The sequence below is a fragment of the Lacerta agilis genome, chromosome 14, assembly GCF_009819535.1.
Source record: "Lacerta agilis isolate rLacAgi1 chromosome 14, rLacAgi1.pri, whole genome shotgun sequence".
NCBI classification, from domain to species: Eukaryota; Metazoa; Chordata; class Lepidosauria; order Squamata; family Lacertidae; genus Lacerta; species Lacerta agilis.
In genome coordinates this window covers 519,148-530,786 of record NC_046325.1, presented here as the reverse complement: position 1 = coordinate 530,786, position 11,639 = coordinate 519,148, and the positions used below count along the sequence as shown (strand labels likewise).

Below are 11,639 nucleotides of genomic sequence, written 5' to 3'. Positions count from 1 at the left end.
TTGAGGCCACACAACCCCCCAAAACTTGTAGACTCCTGGGTTGTGGGGTGTGGCTAGCCCCATTTTCCTAAGCAGTTCACACAACCAGCACGCTCTCCGTGACATGGCCGGATTTCTCCCCCCCCCCCCCGAGGTCCAGGTAAAGAACCTGGGTGCAACTGCAAGCGTGCTGTGACCACTGAGCGAGCCCACCGACGGCGGCCGTACAGACGTTCCTCGGAAAGGGCCAGGCTGCATTCACAGGGCAGGGGCTGCCTCGGGAATCAGACCTGTGGCGAGAAAGAGAGGGGCCAAGTTAAGGACATGGAGGAAGTTTGCTGCCCCACCGACCCCCCAGGAAGGAGGGACAAGGGTACCTGCTGCCCCACGCTGACCCAGAGGGGATGAGGCCTGGGGAGGGCTGGACTCGGCTTGCCCTGCTTCTGAAACCTAGAAGGAGGGGAAGGAGGAGTTCTAGGAACTGCGGGATTGAGCAGTTGGGAGGGACCCCCAAGGGTCCTCTAGTCCAACCCCCTGCAATGCAGGAATCGCAGCTCAAGAATCGCTGACAGGCAGCCACCCAAACTGCTTGAAGGCTTCCAACCAAAGGTTCTTCTGGTGTTTAGTTGGAATCTCCTTGTCATTTGAAGCCATTGCTTCAAGTCCTCTCCTCTGGAGCAGGAGAAAACCAGCTTGCTCCATCTTCCGTGGGGCAGCCCTTCAGATATCTGATGATGGTTCTCATCTCTCCTCTTTCCCAGGCTAAACATCTCAGCTCCTTCAACCATTCCTCATAAGGCCTCGTTTCCATCTAGGTTGCCCTCCTCTGTACACATTCCAGCTTGGCAACATCCTCCTTAAATTGTGACGCCCAGAACTGGACACAGGGCTCCAGGTGTGGTCTGGCCAAGGCAGAATAAAGGGTAAAGGGACCCCTGACAGTTAGGTCCAGCCGCGGACGATACTGGGGTTGCGGCGCTCATCTTGCTTTATTGGCCGAGGGATCCGGCGTACAGCTTCCGGGTCATGTGGCCAGCATGACTAAGCTGCTTCTGGCGAACCAGAGCAGCGCACGGAAACGCCTTTAACCTTCCCGCCGGAGCGGTACCTATTTATCTACTTGCACTTTGACGTGCTTTCGAACTGCTAGGTTGACAGGAGCTGGGACTGAGCAACGGGAGCTCACCCCATCATTGCAGGGATTCGAACCGCCGACCTTCTGATCAGCAAGCCCTAGGCTCTGTGGTTTAACCCACGGCGCCACCCGTGTCCCGATCAAGGCAGAATAAAGTTCCCTTGATCGTTTTCAAGATCGCCATAAACTTATCAAATGGTACGAGAATGCAGTTTGATGCTTTCCTAGAAACCTGCCCTGGAAGAATCTATATCACCTGAAAGGTGGAGCGCACGTTACTTGAATAAATATGCCCCCTCCCCCAAGCCACAACCCCACACCCACCTGGGGGCTGCTCCCACCTTCTGCGCTGGTTTCCTCGCAAGATGTGCTGACGGTGCTGTCACTGGGGGACGATTCTGGCCGGGGAATCCTGTATGGGGAGAGAGGGGCAGAACGTGTTGGGGGGAGCCAGCTGGATGCCCCACTTCCCTAAGAAAGAGTGGGGGGTGGTGGTGCTCAGAAGGCAGGGCCACCCTCTGCAAACTGGCTCTTCTTGGACACCCTGCTTCCCCCACAGAGGGAATTAATAATAATAATAATAATAGTAATAATAATAATAATAATAATAATAATAAATTTATACCCCACCCACCTGACCATGAAAAACAAAACGTTCGATCTAGTCCAGTCTAAGACTCTCCTCCCTTGGAGGTTTTTAAGGGGATTCGATTGAGTGATTTCAATATCACTTAATATTTTAAAAACTTCTCTAAGCGGTCTACAAAAAACAGGCAACTTAAAGTATTGCAAAAATACTCAAATAAGTTAAATTTTTTTAAATTATTTTTTTACAATAACACAAAGGTTTGGTGGCCGTCTGCCATGGATGTTTTAGCTGCGATTCCTGCATTGAAGGGGCTGCACCAGAGGGCCCTCGCCGTCCTTCCAGCCCTGCAAGTCTCTGATTTATTAATTGCGTTTTTATCCTGCAACTCGTTTTATTTTTTAAGACCTAAGGACCAGACCCGGGATCAACACACACAGAGCGGTCAGTCAAGATGCAGGAACCAGCGTGACTGACACAGGCAAATTCCATTACTATTATTATAACTTATTTTATTTACTAACTGCTACAACTACTACTACTACTAATTTTAAGGGACTGGTCGATAGAGAAGGGCTGGGAAGCTTCAGGGACTGCCACCTGTTTCCCCACTGAAAAGTATAAGTGCTTTGGAATAGCACATCAGGGCCCAGAGACGGTTGGGGGAAAGTCAGGTGCCCCCCCCCCGACTCCCTGGACTGGCACCACAATAAAGGGCGAGGTGCAGAATGCCCACCTCCCTTCTCAAAGCACCCCCAACCCCAAAGCTTCCTGGAGCTGGGAATGGCTCCCCCTCCCTATAAGGCGGGCCTTGAAGCAGCTGCCCCCTCCATCACAAAGCAGGGGACAGAAAGGCACCCCCAAAACCTTGTGCCAGGACTAATAACTCCCCCCCCCATCATCCTGTTCTCCCAGGGGCCAAAAGAACCGAGGAATCGAGGTAGACTGCTTCTGGAGCTGGAGGTTCCACAAGGACACCAGGGGAGCCTGCTGGATCAGGGCAATGGGGGCCCACCTAGTCCCGCCTCCTGGCCTCGCAGTGACCATTATGGGAACCTGCAAGCAGGATCCGAGCGCAAAAGCAACTCTCTCTTCCTGTGGCTTCCGGCAACCTTCCGCCGCTGCCTCCTGTGGGAGGGAGTTCCGCAGTTCAACTACACGCTGTGTGGCCCAGGGAGCTTCAAGGCCCCTAGAGAGAGACGCCCCCTTGCCCTCCCTCAGAAAATGGAGACGGACTCACATGCCGGCCGCTTCCCTGGCCTCCTGCAGCTTCTCTCGGAGGCGCCGGACTCTCTGCTGATACCTGGGGGGGGGGGGGAAGAGAGAGAGAGAGAAGGTGTCGTGGCTGCAGTGTATTTCAGGGAAGAAAAGCCTCGTGCAAACAGAGTGCAATCTCCCCCGGGGGGGGGGGGCTGGCTGTCTTGGGAGGCTCTAGAACTCTGAATTTTGAACAGCCACCCCAATGAGCCTGTTTCCATGATCCTCATCTGAGGCTTTCTTCGTGTGCTGCCTCCATGAGAAATCCACAGGGTGGCAATACGATAACGTGGCCTTTTCTGTGGTGGCCCCTCATTGGTGGAATGCTCTCCCCAGGGTGGTTCGCCTGGCGCCTTCATTGTACGTAGGGCCTCCGTATGTCCGTATTTTCCCTGGACACGTCCGGAAATTGGGCTCTCTGTATGGCACCTCGACTATTTTCAATTGGGGCCTAAAAATGTATTCATTTTTTTGGTGGGGGGAGAGAAGTTTCCCAAAAAAAGCCTCCCCCCATTACCCATTTTTAGGCACCAGGCAGACAGAGCCCCCCTGCTCACCGGTCGTGCTGCTCGTTGGCCTGGTTCACCCGGCCGGCCTCCAGCGCCTTCTCCCGCACCCAACGCGCCTCTAGCTCCTCCCTTTTCCGCTGCGCCTCCTGCATGAGTCCCTGCGCCTCGGCCAGCTCCCGGCGCAGCCCCTCGGCCTCCTGGGAAAGCGCCCAGGCCTGGCACTCTGCCTCCTCGTGCCGCCGGGTCAGGGCAGCCAAATCCTGGGCCAGGCGCCTCATCCTGCGGAGGAGCAGAAAGCACCGGGTCCCAGAGCTGGGAGGGACACCCCGGGGTCATCCAGCCCCACCCCCGGGAATGCAATTCCCCTCCCACAACGGGGGGGCCAGAGAGACCAAGACTCCTACTTCGCCCGCTGCTCCTTGTTCTCTGCCTCCGTCTCCTTCAGGATGTCCGTCAGGAGGGCGACCCGCTGGCACAACTGCAAAGCAAGCACAGCATTTATTCATTTCTCTCCTGCATTTGCATCCCAACTTTTTTTCTCCTGGGAGCGGAGGTCGGGTGGCTGTCTGTTGGAGATGCCAACCTTGAGATTCCTGCACTGCAGGGGGGTTGGACTGGATGACCTCTGAGGATCCCCTCCCGCTCTACAATTCTATAATCTGACAAAACCACAGGAGCTGGCCCTGATCCAGGCCCTCAAGGAGCCTCAACTCACCTCCTCTCTCTCTCTCCGGAGTTCGGTCAGCTCCATCTCCTGCTGCACCCGGATGGAAGCCAGTTCCTGGGGGGGCCTAGAAAAAGCCAGAAGAGGACCCCCCCCAGTTCAGCAAACGCCCTTCCTTTCCCCCCACGCCAGCACCCCACCCTGGCGCACTCACCGGCAGGACCCCACTGCTGCCGGCCACTGCCCCTTCTCCTCTGCCGCCAGCAGGGTCTGCAGAGCATCCAGGCGGCCATGAAGCTTTTCATCTGGAAGAGCAAGAAGGAGCCTCTCAGGGGGGGGGGGGCTGGGAGGGAAGGAGGTCTCTGGGGAGGAGAGCAGGAACTTTTAGAAAGGGCAACCCCACCCCCCTAGGCCTCTCAAAAGGCTGGGGAGAGAAAGCAACTTCTTCATGCAGCATGCCGTTAACCTGCGGAACTCCCTCCCACAGGAGGAAGCAAATGGCCACCAACCTGGACGGCTTTAAAAGAGATTTGGGCAATTTCGCAGCGGAGGACAGGCCTGTCAGTGGCCACTAGCGAGGATGAAGGCCGCCTGCTGGAAATCATGGGGAGAGCTGCTCTTGTGTTCGAATCCTGACAGGTGGCTTCCCATCAGAGGCGTCTGTTTGGCTGCTGTGAGATCAGGAAGGGGCCCTACGGGTCATCCAGCCCAACCCCCTGCAGTGCAGGAATCACAGCAAAGGAAACCCACAAGCCAGTGGTTACTGTGGTTCAGCCTTCACCCACTTGGTGGCTGCTGGGAGTTGTAGTCGTTATTGCAGTTGCAGGATTCTGCACCAGGCAGAGAGCCAGGAAGACAGATGCTATTCCTACTCTATGGCAGGGAAGCGGCCCTCCAGTCCTTTCTGCCTGGCCCTTGAAACTCCTGCTAGGCAACACGCCTCTCTGCTCCTGCTTCATAGCCTCCCAGCGTTTCTGCCTAACCAGAAAACATCTTTAAGCTCCAAAAGATGTGGGTCCAGGGTGTGGCAGCCGGGGGAAAGGCCAATCCTCACACCAGGGATCCTTCGGAAAGGAATTGCAAACAAAAACATGCTGGTATAATTAATGACGTTAAACAATGATGTGACTGTATTGGAGTAACTATGTGGTTCTGGATGTCTCACCTGAAAAAGAATATTGCCAAGTTGGAAAAGGTTCAGAAAAGGGCCACCAAAACTATTGTTGTTATTTCCTAATGTTTCATGCTGCCCTTAATCTGAGGGTCACAGGGCAGCTTAAAATGATCAAGGAGCGACTCCCCTTTGGGACTTTTTAGTCAAAAGAAAAGTTGATGAAGAGGCAACATGGTGGTTTATAAAAATTATTACTGAGAGTGGAGAGAGGAAAGCTTTTCTCCCTCTTTGGTCACAAGTGGGACTTGGGGGCACCCAATGAAGCTGAATGGCGGGAGATTCTTAACCTTGCCGCGTCTAAGACGGCGGAACTCCCTCCCACAAGAGAAGGATTAACGGAGGAGAGGGCAGAGCTAGCAGGTGGTCCCCGGAAGGCAGCCCCGAGGGGAATGTGGCCCCAGCCGCGCTGCCTAGGGCCCCAGGGCGACCCCCAACCGAGGCTCCACGGCTGGCTTCGGGGCGCCTCGTGGCGGGGAGTTCCCTCGACCCCCCACGCGCGCAGGGGCTCACGTCGCTCCAGCAGCACCCGCAGGCCCCGCGCGCGCCGCTCCCGCCGCTGCAGCTCCGCGCGCACGTGCTGCCTCCAGCCCGCGCCTGGCATGGCCCCGCCCGCCTTCCGGGTCACGTGTGCACCGCCGAACGAAGTGGATGACGGGAGACGGAGTTCTAAAGGAATTTATTTTAAAGGCCCCCACCTCAGAGAAGCGCATGCGCACGCCTCCCGACGGAAAAAGGGACTTATATGGTCCCGCCCTCCCCGGATCACGTGCCGCCAATAGACCGCAGGGCACGCCGGGAGACGTAGTTGTTTACTGCTAGAAAAGGAATAACCTTCGCGAGGCGCATGCGCACGCGTCCCGGCGGAGGAGAGGGCGGGGCGCAGACCAGAAGCTCGCGGACGGGAGCCGGGAAGGAGCGAAATGGCGGCGGGCTCGTCGTCGGCGTCGGCGTCCGTGTCGGGCTCGAGCGCGTACGGGCTGGGCTTGGCCAACGAGCGGCTGCGGCTGCTGGAGGAGCTGGAGCGAGAGATCGGCGCGGCGATGCAGAGCGCGGGTGGGCGGGGCCTCTTGAGATGGGCGGGCGGGACTGCCAGGCGGGGAGGGGCGTGGTCACCAAGGGGAGGGGCCTTGAGCTGTGCTCTGAGGGAGGAGACATGGGGGCGGGGCTTCAGCTTCCATCTCCCAGCCAATGTGGATTGGGCACTGGAGGACGCCGGTGGGTGGGGTTACAAGGGGCGGGGCCTGGCGCTGTGGGCGGGTCCCTAGAGGTGCAGGAGGGGCTAGGCGGTCACATGGGCGGAGCTGGGTGCAAATCCCCCAGTGCCTGAGGGTGCAACCTGTTTGCCCCGCCCACCACTGACACCACGCCCCCCTCTTTCTCTCTCCCCCCCCCCCCGCAGGCACCGTGATCCTGGAGCTGTCGAAGGAGAAGCCCAACTGGAGCCTGCTGGAGCGCCAGACCTCCCAGTTCATGGGCTCCGTCCAGAAGGTGGAGTCGGAGCTCTCCGCCCAGATCCGCTACCTCACGCAGGTGGGTGGGGGGGGGGCTGGCACAGGAAAGGCGCTTGTGGATTGACGCTCCAGCTGTCCGCCTTCCCAGCTGGGGAAAAGTCCCCAGTTCTTTCTGGAAAGTGCAGATCGTGGCCACCTGTCATATTTGGAGAGGGATGCTCTTCCATGTGCGGCCGCTCAGAGTTTCTGCAGAGCACAAAGGGGTGAGCTCTGTCACGCTCAGGACTTGCTTGGGGCTCCTCGGCTGGCTGGCTGCTGCCGTGGCCACCAAGTGGGGTGGCTCTAAACGGTGAGGAAGCCAATTCATGGGGGGTGATAAAGGCTGTCTGTGGCTCATAGCCATGCTCTGCTTCCACAGCCAGAGGCAGCAATGGTGCTTCTGGGTACCAGTGGCTGGAAACTCACCACAGGAGGGAACATTGCTGCTCTTGGGCTCGGATCCTGCCGCCACATTTCCCACCTTGTGGGCCAGTGTGAGAACTTGAGGCTGAGCTAGAAGGTCCCCCTTTGCTCCCCTCCAGTGGTGGTGGCGGCTGCTCCTCCGAGACTATTCTGATGATTAAAAACTGACTTAGCAGAGCTAAGCCAGACCCAGTGTGGTTTCAGATGGGATGGGGGGGACGACGGCATGTTGAGATTCCTGCATTGCAGGGGGTTGGACTAGATGGCCCTCGAGATCTCTTCTAGCTCGGCGATTCTTTGAAAAGGAGACATTGTGCACAGCTTGAGGGAAGGGGAGGGAAACGGTTGCAGGGGACCAAGCAGAATGTTATATATCAATGACAGTTAGAGCTGTTGGACAGTGGGATTTGCTGCCAAGGAGTGTGGTGGAGTCTCCTTCTTTGGAGGTCTTTAAGCGGAGGCTTGACAGCCATCTGTCAATATGCTTTGATGGTGTTTCCTGCTTGGCAGGGGGCTGGACTGGATGGCCCTTGGGGTCTCTTCCAACTCTAGGATTCTAATGTTACTTCCTTGTTGCATTGCTATTCCACCTTTTCCTCCAAGGAGTGGCTTACATGCTTTCCCTGCTCTGCATTTAAACCCTATGAGGTAGGAGAGGCTGAAAGGGGCAAGGACAGCCCCCCCTCATGTCACATCCAGTGTGTTTTATCGTGGCCAGGGGGGTAATTCAAACCCTGGCTTCTCCCAGGTCCTTGTTGTTGTTCAGTCGTTCAGTCGTGTCCGACTCTTCGTGACCCCATGGACCAGAGCACGCCAGGCACGCCTATCCTTCACTGCCTCCCGCAGTTTGGCCAAACTCATGTTAGTAGCTTCGAGAACACTGTCCAACCATCTCATCCTCTGTCGTCCCCTTCTCCTTGTGCCCTCCATCTTTCCCAACATCAGGGTCTTTTCCAGGGAGTCTTCTCTTCTCATGAGGTGGCCAAAGTACTGGAGCCTCAACTTCAGGATCTGTCCTTCTAGTGAGCACTCAGGGCTGATTTCTTTGAGAATGGATAGGTTTGATCTTCTTGCAGTCCATGGGACTCTCAAGAGTCTCCTCCAGCACCATAATTCAAAAGCATCAATTCTCCCAGGTCCTAGTTCTCATTTAATCCCACACCAACCCTGCAAGCTAGGCTAGGCTGAGAGGGACAGGGGTGGACCCAGGGTCACCCAGTGAACTTCACAGCTGAGTTGTTGGCATCCGTCTGTCTCGGGAGACCATGGAGAAGGGCGCCTTCGGGGGGTGAAGTCAAACACATAGAGCGTTACATCAGCCGCTGGGCTTGCGGAGACCGATGTGTGAGAGACAGGTGTTGTGGCAGCCAGCATTATAAACTAAGGTGTATAATAAGCAGGGCGCGAAATGGTACCTTAAACCTGAGTCCGGTCACCACAACTGAATGTCTGTTTGCCTGAGGTTGGGCTGGATGACCCCCGGTGCTATGATACTTTTATTCTATTATCTGAATTGTGTTGCCTGACCTTCGCTTGCTCTTACAGCACACACAGTGGAAATGGAAACGGTGTTAACCATGGACGAAGGCAGAGGCTTTCGAACTGGGCTTGCCCAGAAATCTCCACGCAGTCTGGATAGTAGCAAAATGTGCCTGGCTAATTTTGAATGCTGGTTGCAGCCGGGGCAGGGGAAGGCGTCTGGTTGTGACGTCTGCAAGGAATTCCCACATGTCTGGTGTTGCCAGCTGTCATGTCATGTTTGCAGATGTCTTTGTAGCCAGAGTTGGTCTGTCGATGGGCCTGGTGCCTGGAGCCAGCTCCCCCTGGGGGTGGGATTTGAACCCTCGTCTCCCACTTCCTAGTCCGACACTGACCATGATGCTGCACCAGCAAGGGGCCAGGTCCTTCCTCGGAGCCACCGGCTGCCCTCTCACCTGGCCTGCTTTCCTCTTCCCCTCCAGGTGGCCACAGGGCAGCCCCACGAAGGCTCCAGCTACTCGGCCCGCAAGGACTGCCAGATGGCCCTCAAGAGGATTGACTATGCCCGAGTCAAGCTGGGAGAAGTCTCTCGGACCTGCGAGCAGATGCTGGAGCAGTGAGGCCGAGGCAAGGAGGGGAGGCCTCTCCCGGGTGGCCCCTCCTGGCCGCCAGCACTCGCCAGGTTGCTCTTTGTGGACAAAGGACTCTGAGCAGCCTACCTGGCAGGGACGGCGGTGGAAACTGCCTGCGTGGCAGACCGGAGCAACACTGCGGTGCAGAAGAGGAATAGCAACGTCTCTGTAGCCTTTTCCAGTTTCATAGCTTTACTTCCTCCTCTTTGGCTTCTTTCCTGGAACTAACTTGTGATATTTATGAAGCTTTTCCACAATTTTTTTTTTACAAAATGTTTGTTAATTTTTTGACAGATTTGCGGTATGCACATTTTCATTAAATGAGATGTGCCAGAAGGGCATCCGGTGTGGGCTCAGTTCAGTGTTGGCATACCGCATGCAATCTCTGGACTCTCCTTCTTTGGGAGGTTTTTAAGCAGAGGTTGGATGTCCATCTGCCTGGGTTTCTTTCATTGTGATTCCTGTGTTGCAGAGGGTTTGTTTGGATGACCATTGGGGTCCCTCCCGACTCTCCAATTCTCTGATTCTCCTGTCTTCCAGCCCAGACACTGATCCAACTCCAAAGGCCTTCTGGTAGTTCCCCCGCTGTAATGAAGACTTGGGGAGGGCTTAAGAGATCAGAAGGCTTGGGGGAAAATTGAAAAAAACCCAGGTTTTTTCTGTTTTTTCCCCAAAGCATTTTTTTCCAGAAAAGTTGGTAAAGTGTGTGGAATATTCAAACTATATCTCTAGGAGGGCTAGACCCTGAGAATGATAGAATGATAGGATTGTATAGAGTTGGAAGGGACCCCAAGGATCATCTAGACCAACCCCCTGCAATGCAGGAATGACAGGTGGCCACCTAACCTTTGCTTTAAAAATCTCCAAGGAAGAAGAGTCCAGCACCTTCTGAGGGAGACGGTTCCACTGCTCTTACCATTAGAAAGTTCCTTCTGATGTTTAGTTGGGATCTCCTTTCTGGTCATTTGAAAACGTTGGCTTTGGTCCTACCCTCTGGAGAAGTAGAAAACAAGCTTGCTTGCTCCATCTTCGATGTGTCAGCCCCTTTAGATGGTAGGAATGGCTGCCAGCTCTCACAACTTCCCCTGGTTTTTTCAGGCCATCAGCAAACCTCAACAGATGGGTCTGATGAGAGACTCGAGGCAGGAATTTGCCAGTTTCAATGCAGAGGTCATCAAGCATGCAAATGCATTTATGGAGAGACAGATCAGAATCCAACATACATGCATTCACCATTTTAACTGTCTGTTAAATCTCTGTAAGGAAATGCTCCTATAATGCATAGACATATACACACAAAAGATAAACATATGGTTTTAAAAGCCAACAACTCACAGACCATCTCAGAGTCGGAAAACTTTCTGTATATATACATGGGTTATATAGAGACCCCACACAATTCACTTTGGGGGTTCCTGGCCTGGCAGGGGAAGTATAAGCTCAATAGGGAAATGAACCCCGTTTGAATGCCATGGCCTCTTCCTGCTTCAGGGCCAGCTGAGTCTCGCTCATCCATCTATGCTCTCGGGAAGCCTCCAAGAGCTCAGAAGGAACCCCTTGGTCCTCTGCCAACTTCAGACTGTTTGAATTCGAGGCTCTAGCAAATTCTACAATGCAAATATATTGTTTTGTTATAAAATTGATCCACTGTCAGGAGAATAGAAAGTGTTGATAAGTCTAGCTAGGAACCAGGGCTGGACTCCACCATAGTCCAGACTCTGAGCTTTGTTTCAGGAAAGGAGAAGTAAGCCTCCAGCCCTCCTAGACGGAAAGTGACCATACAAAATGTGCAGGCAACTGGAGCGGTTTATGTGCAATGCATCAGCCTGGTTGCTTCAGTGTTTGCAATCCAAGAAGGAAGATGGATGGATGAGTCATTTATTCCAAGTAATGCAGAAAAGAGGCTACAGTGAAGGCATGAAACCACTTCGATGTCCAGAGGATTTATAGAGACTGAACAGAAAGCCCAGCTGGGATGATGGACAGCTGAGCCCGGGCAGAGCCTGGTGGCGCAATACCTCAGAAACACCACCAGGGGGCTGGAGCCTCTCTGATTGGCTACCCAGAGAGACAGACAGCCAGAGGCGGGGGCGGAGCCTGCCCTTTTGGAGGGAAAATGAGAGGAGCCTTTTCTGAGGGAGTTTTGAGGCCTGGTCTGAGATGGGAGAAAGGGATGAGGGGAGGCTTGGTCTGAGGGAGAAGTGGCTCTGGTCTGAGGAGAATCTCTGTGGCCAGAAGAAGGAGCCTGGCAGCTGAGAGAGAGAGGAAGAGGGGCTGGAGGGGCTGGGGAGTCTGTGGGGAGACAGTCTCT

General features: G+C 54.9%; 2 protein-coding genes across 2 annotated transcripts; one reads left to right on the top strand and one right to left on the bottom strand.

The window, feature by feature from the left end:
- Positions 1-150: 150 nt before the first annotated feature.
- Positions 151-5,950, bottom strand: LOC117058267 (golgin subfamily A member 8M-like). Its single transcript, XM_033169325.1, has 9 exons — positions 5,815-5,950; positions 4,345-4,435; positions 4,182-4,257; positions 3,871-3,944; positions 3,515-3,778; positions 2,941-3,003; positions 1,439-1,526; positions 357-429; positions 151-269 (listed from the first exon to the last, which is right to left on the bottom strand). The coding sequence occupies exons 1-9, from the start codon at positions 5,903-5,905 to the stop codon at positions 238-240; spliced, it is 852 nt and encodes a 283-aa protein (XP_033025216.1). The 5' UTR covers positions 5,906-5,950; the 3' UTR covers positions 151-237.
- A 239-nt stretch (positions 5,951-6,189) lies between these two features.
- Positions 6,190-9,667, top strand: MED11 (mediator complex subunit 11). The gene is made up of 3 exons (XM_033169330.1): positions 6,190-6,357; positions 6,704-6,834; positions 9,179-9,667. Exons 1-3 carry the CDS (start codon positions 6,225-6,227, stop codon positions 9,314-9,316), a joined length of 402 nt encoding a protein of 133 aa, XP_033025221.1. The 5' UTR covers positions 6,190-6,224; the 3' UTR covers positions 9,317-9,667.
- Positions 9,668-11,639: the final 1,972 nt, after the last annotated feature.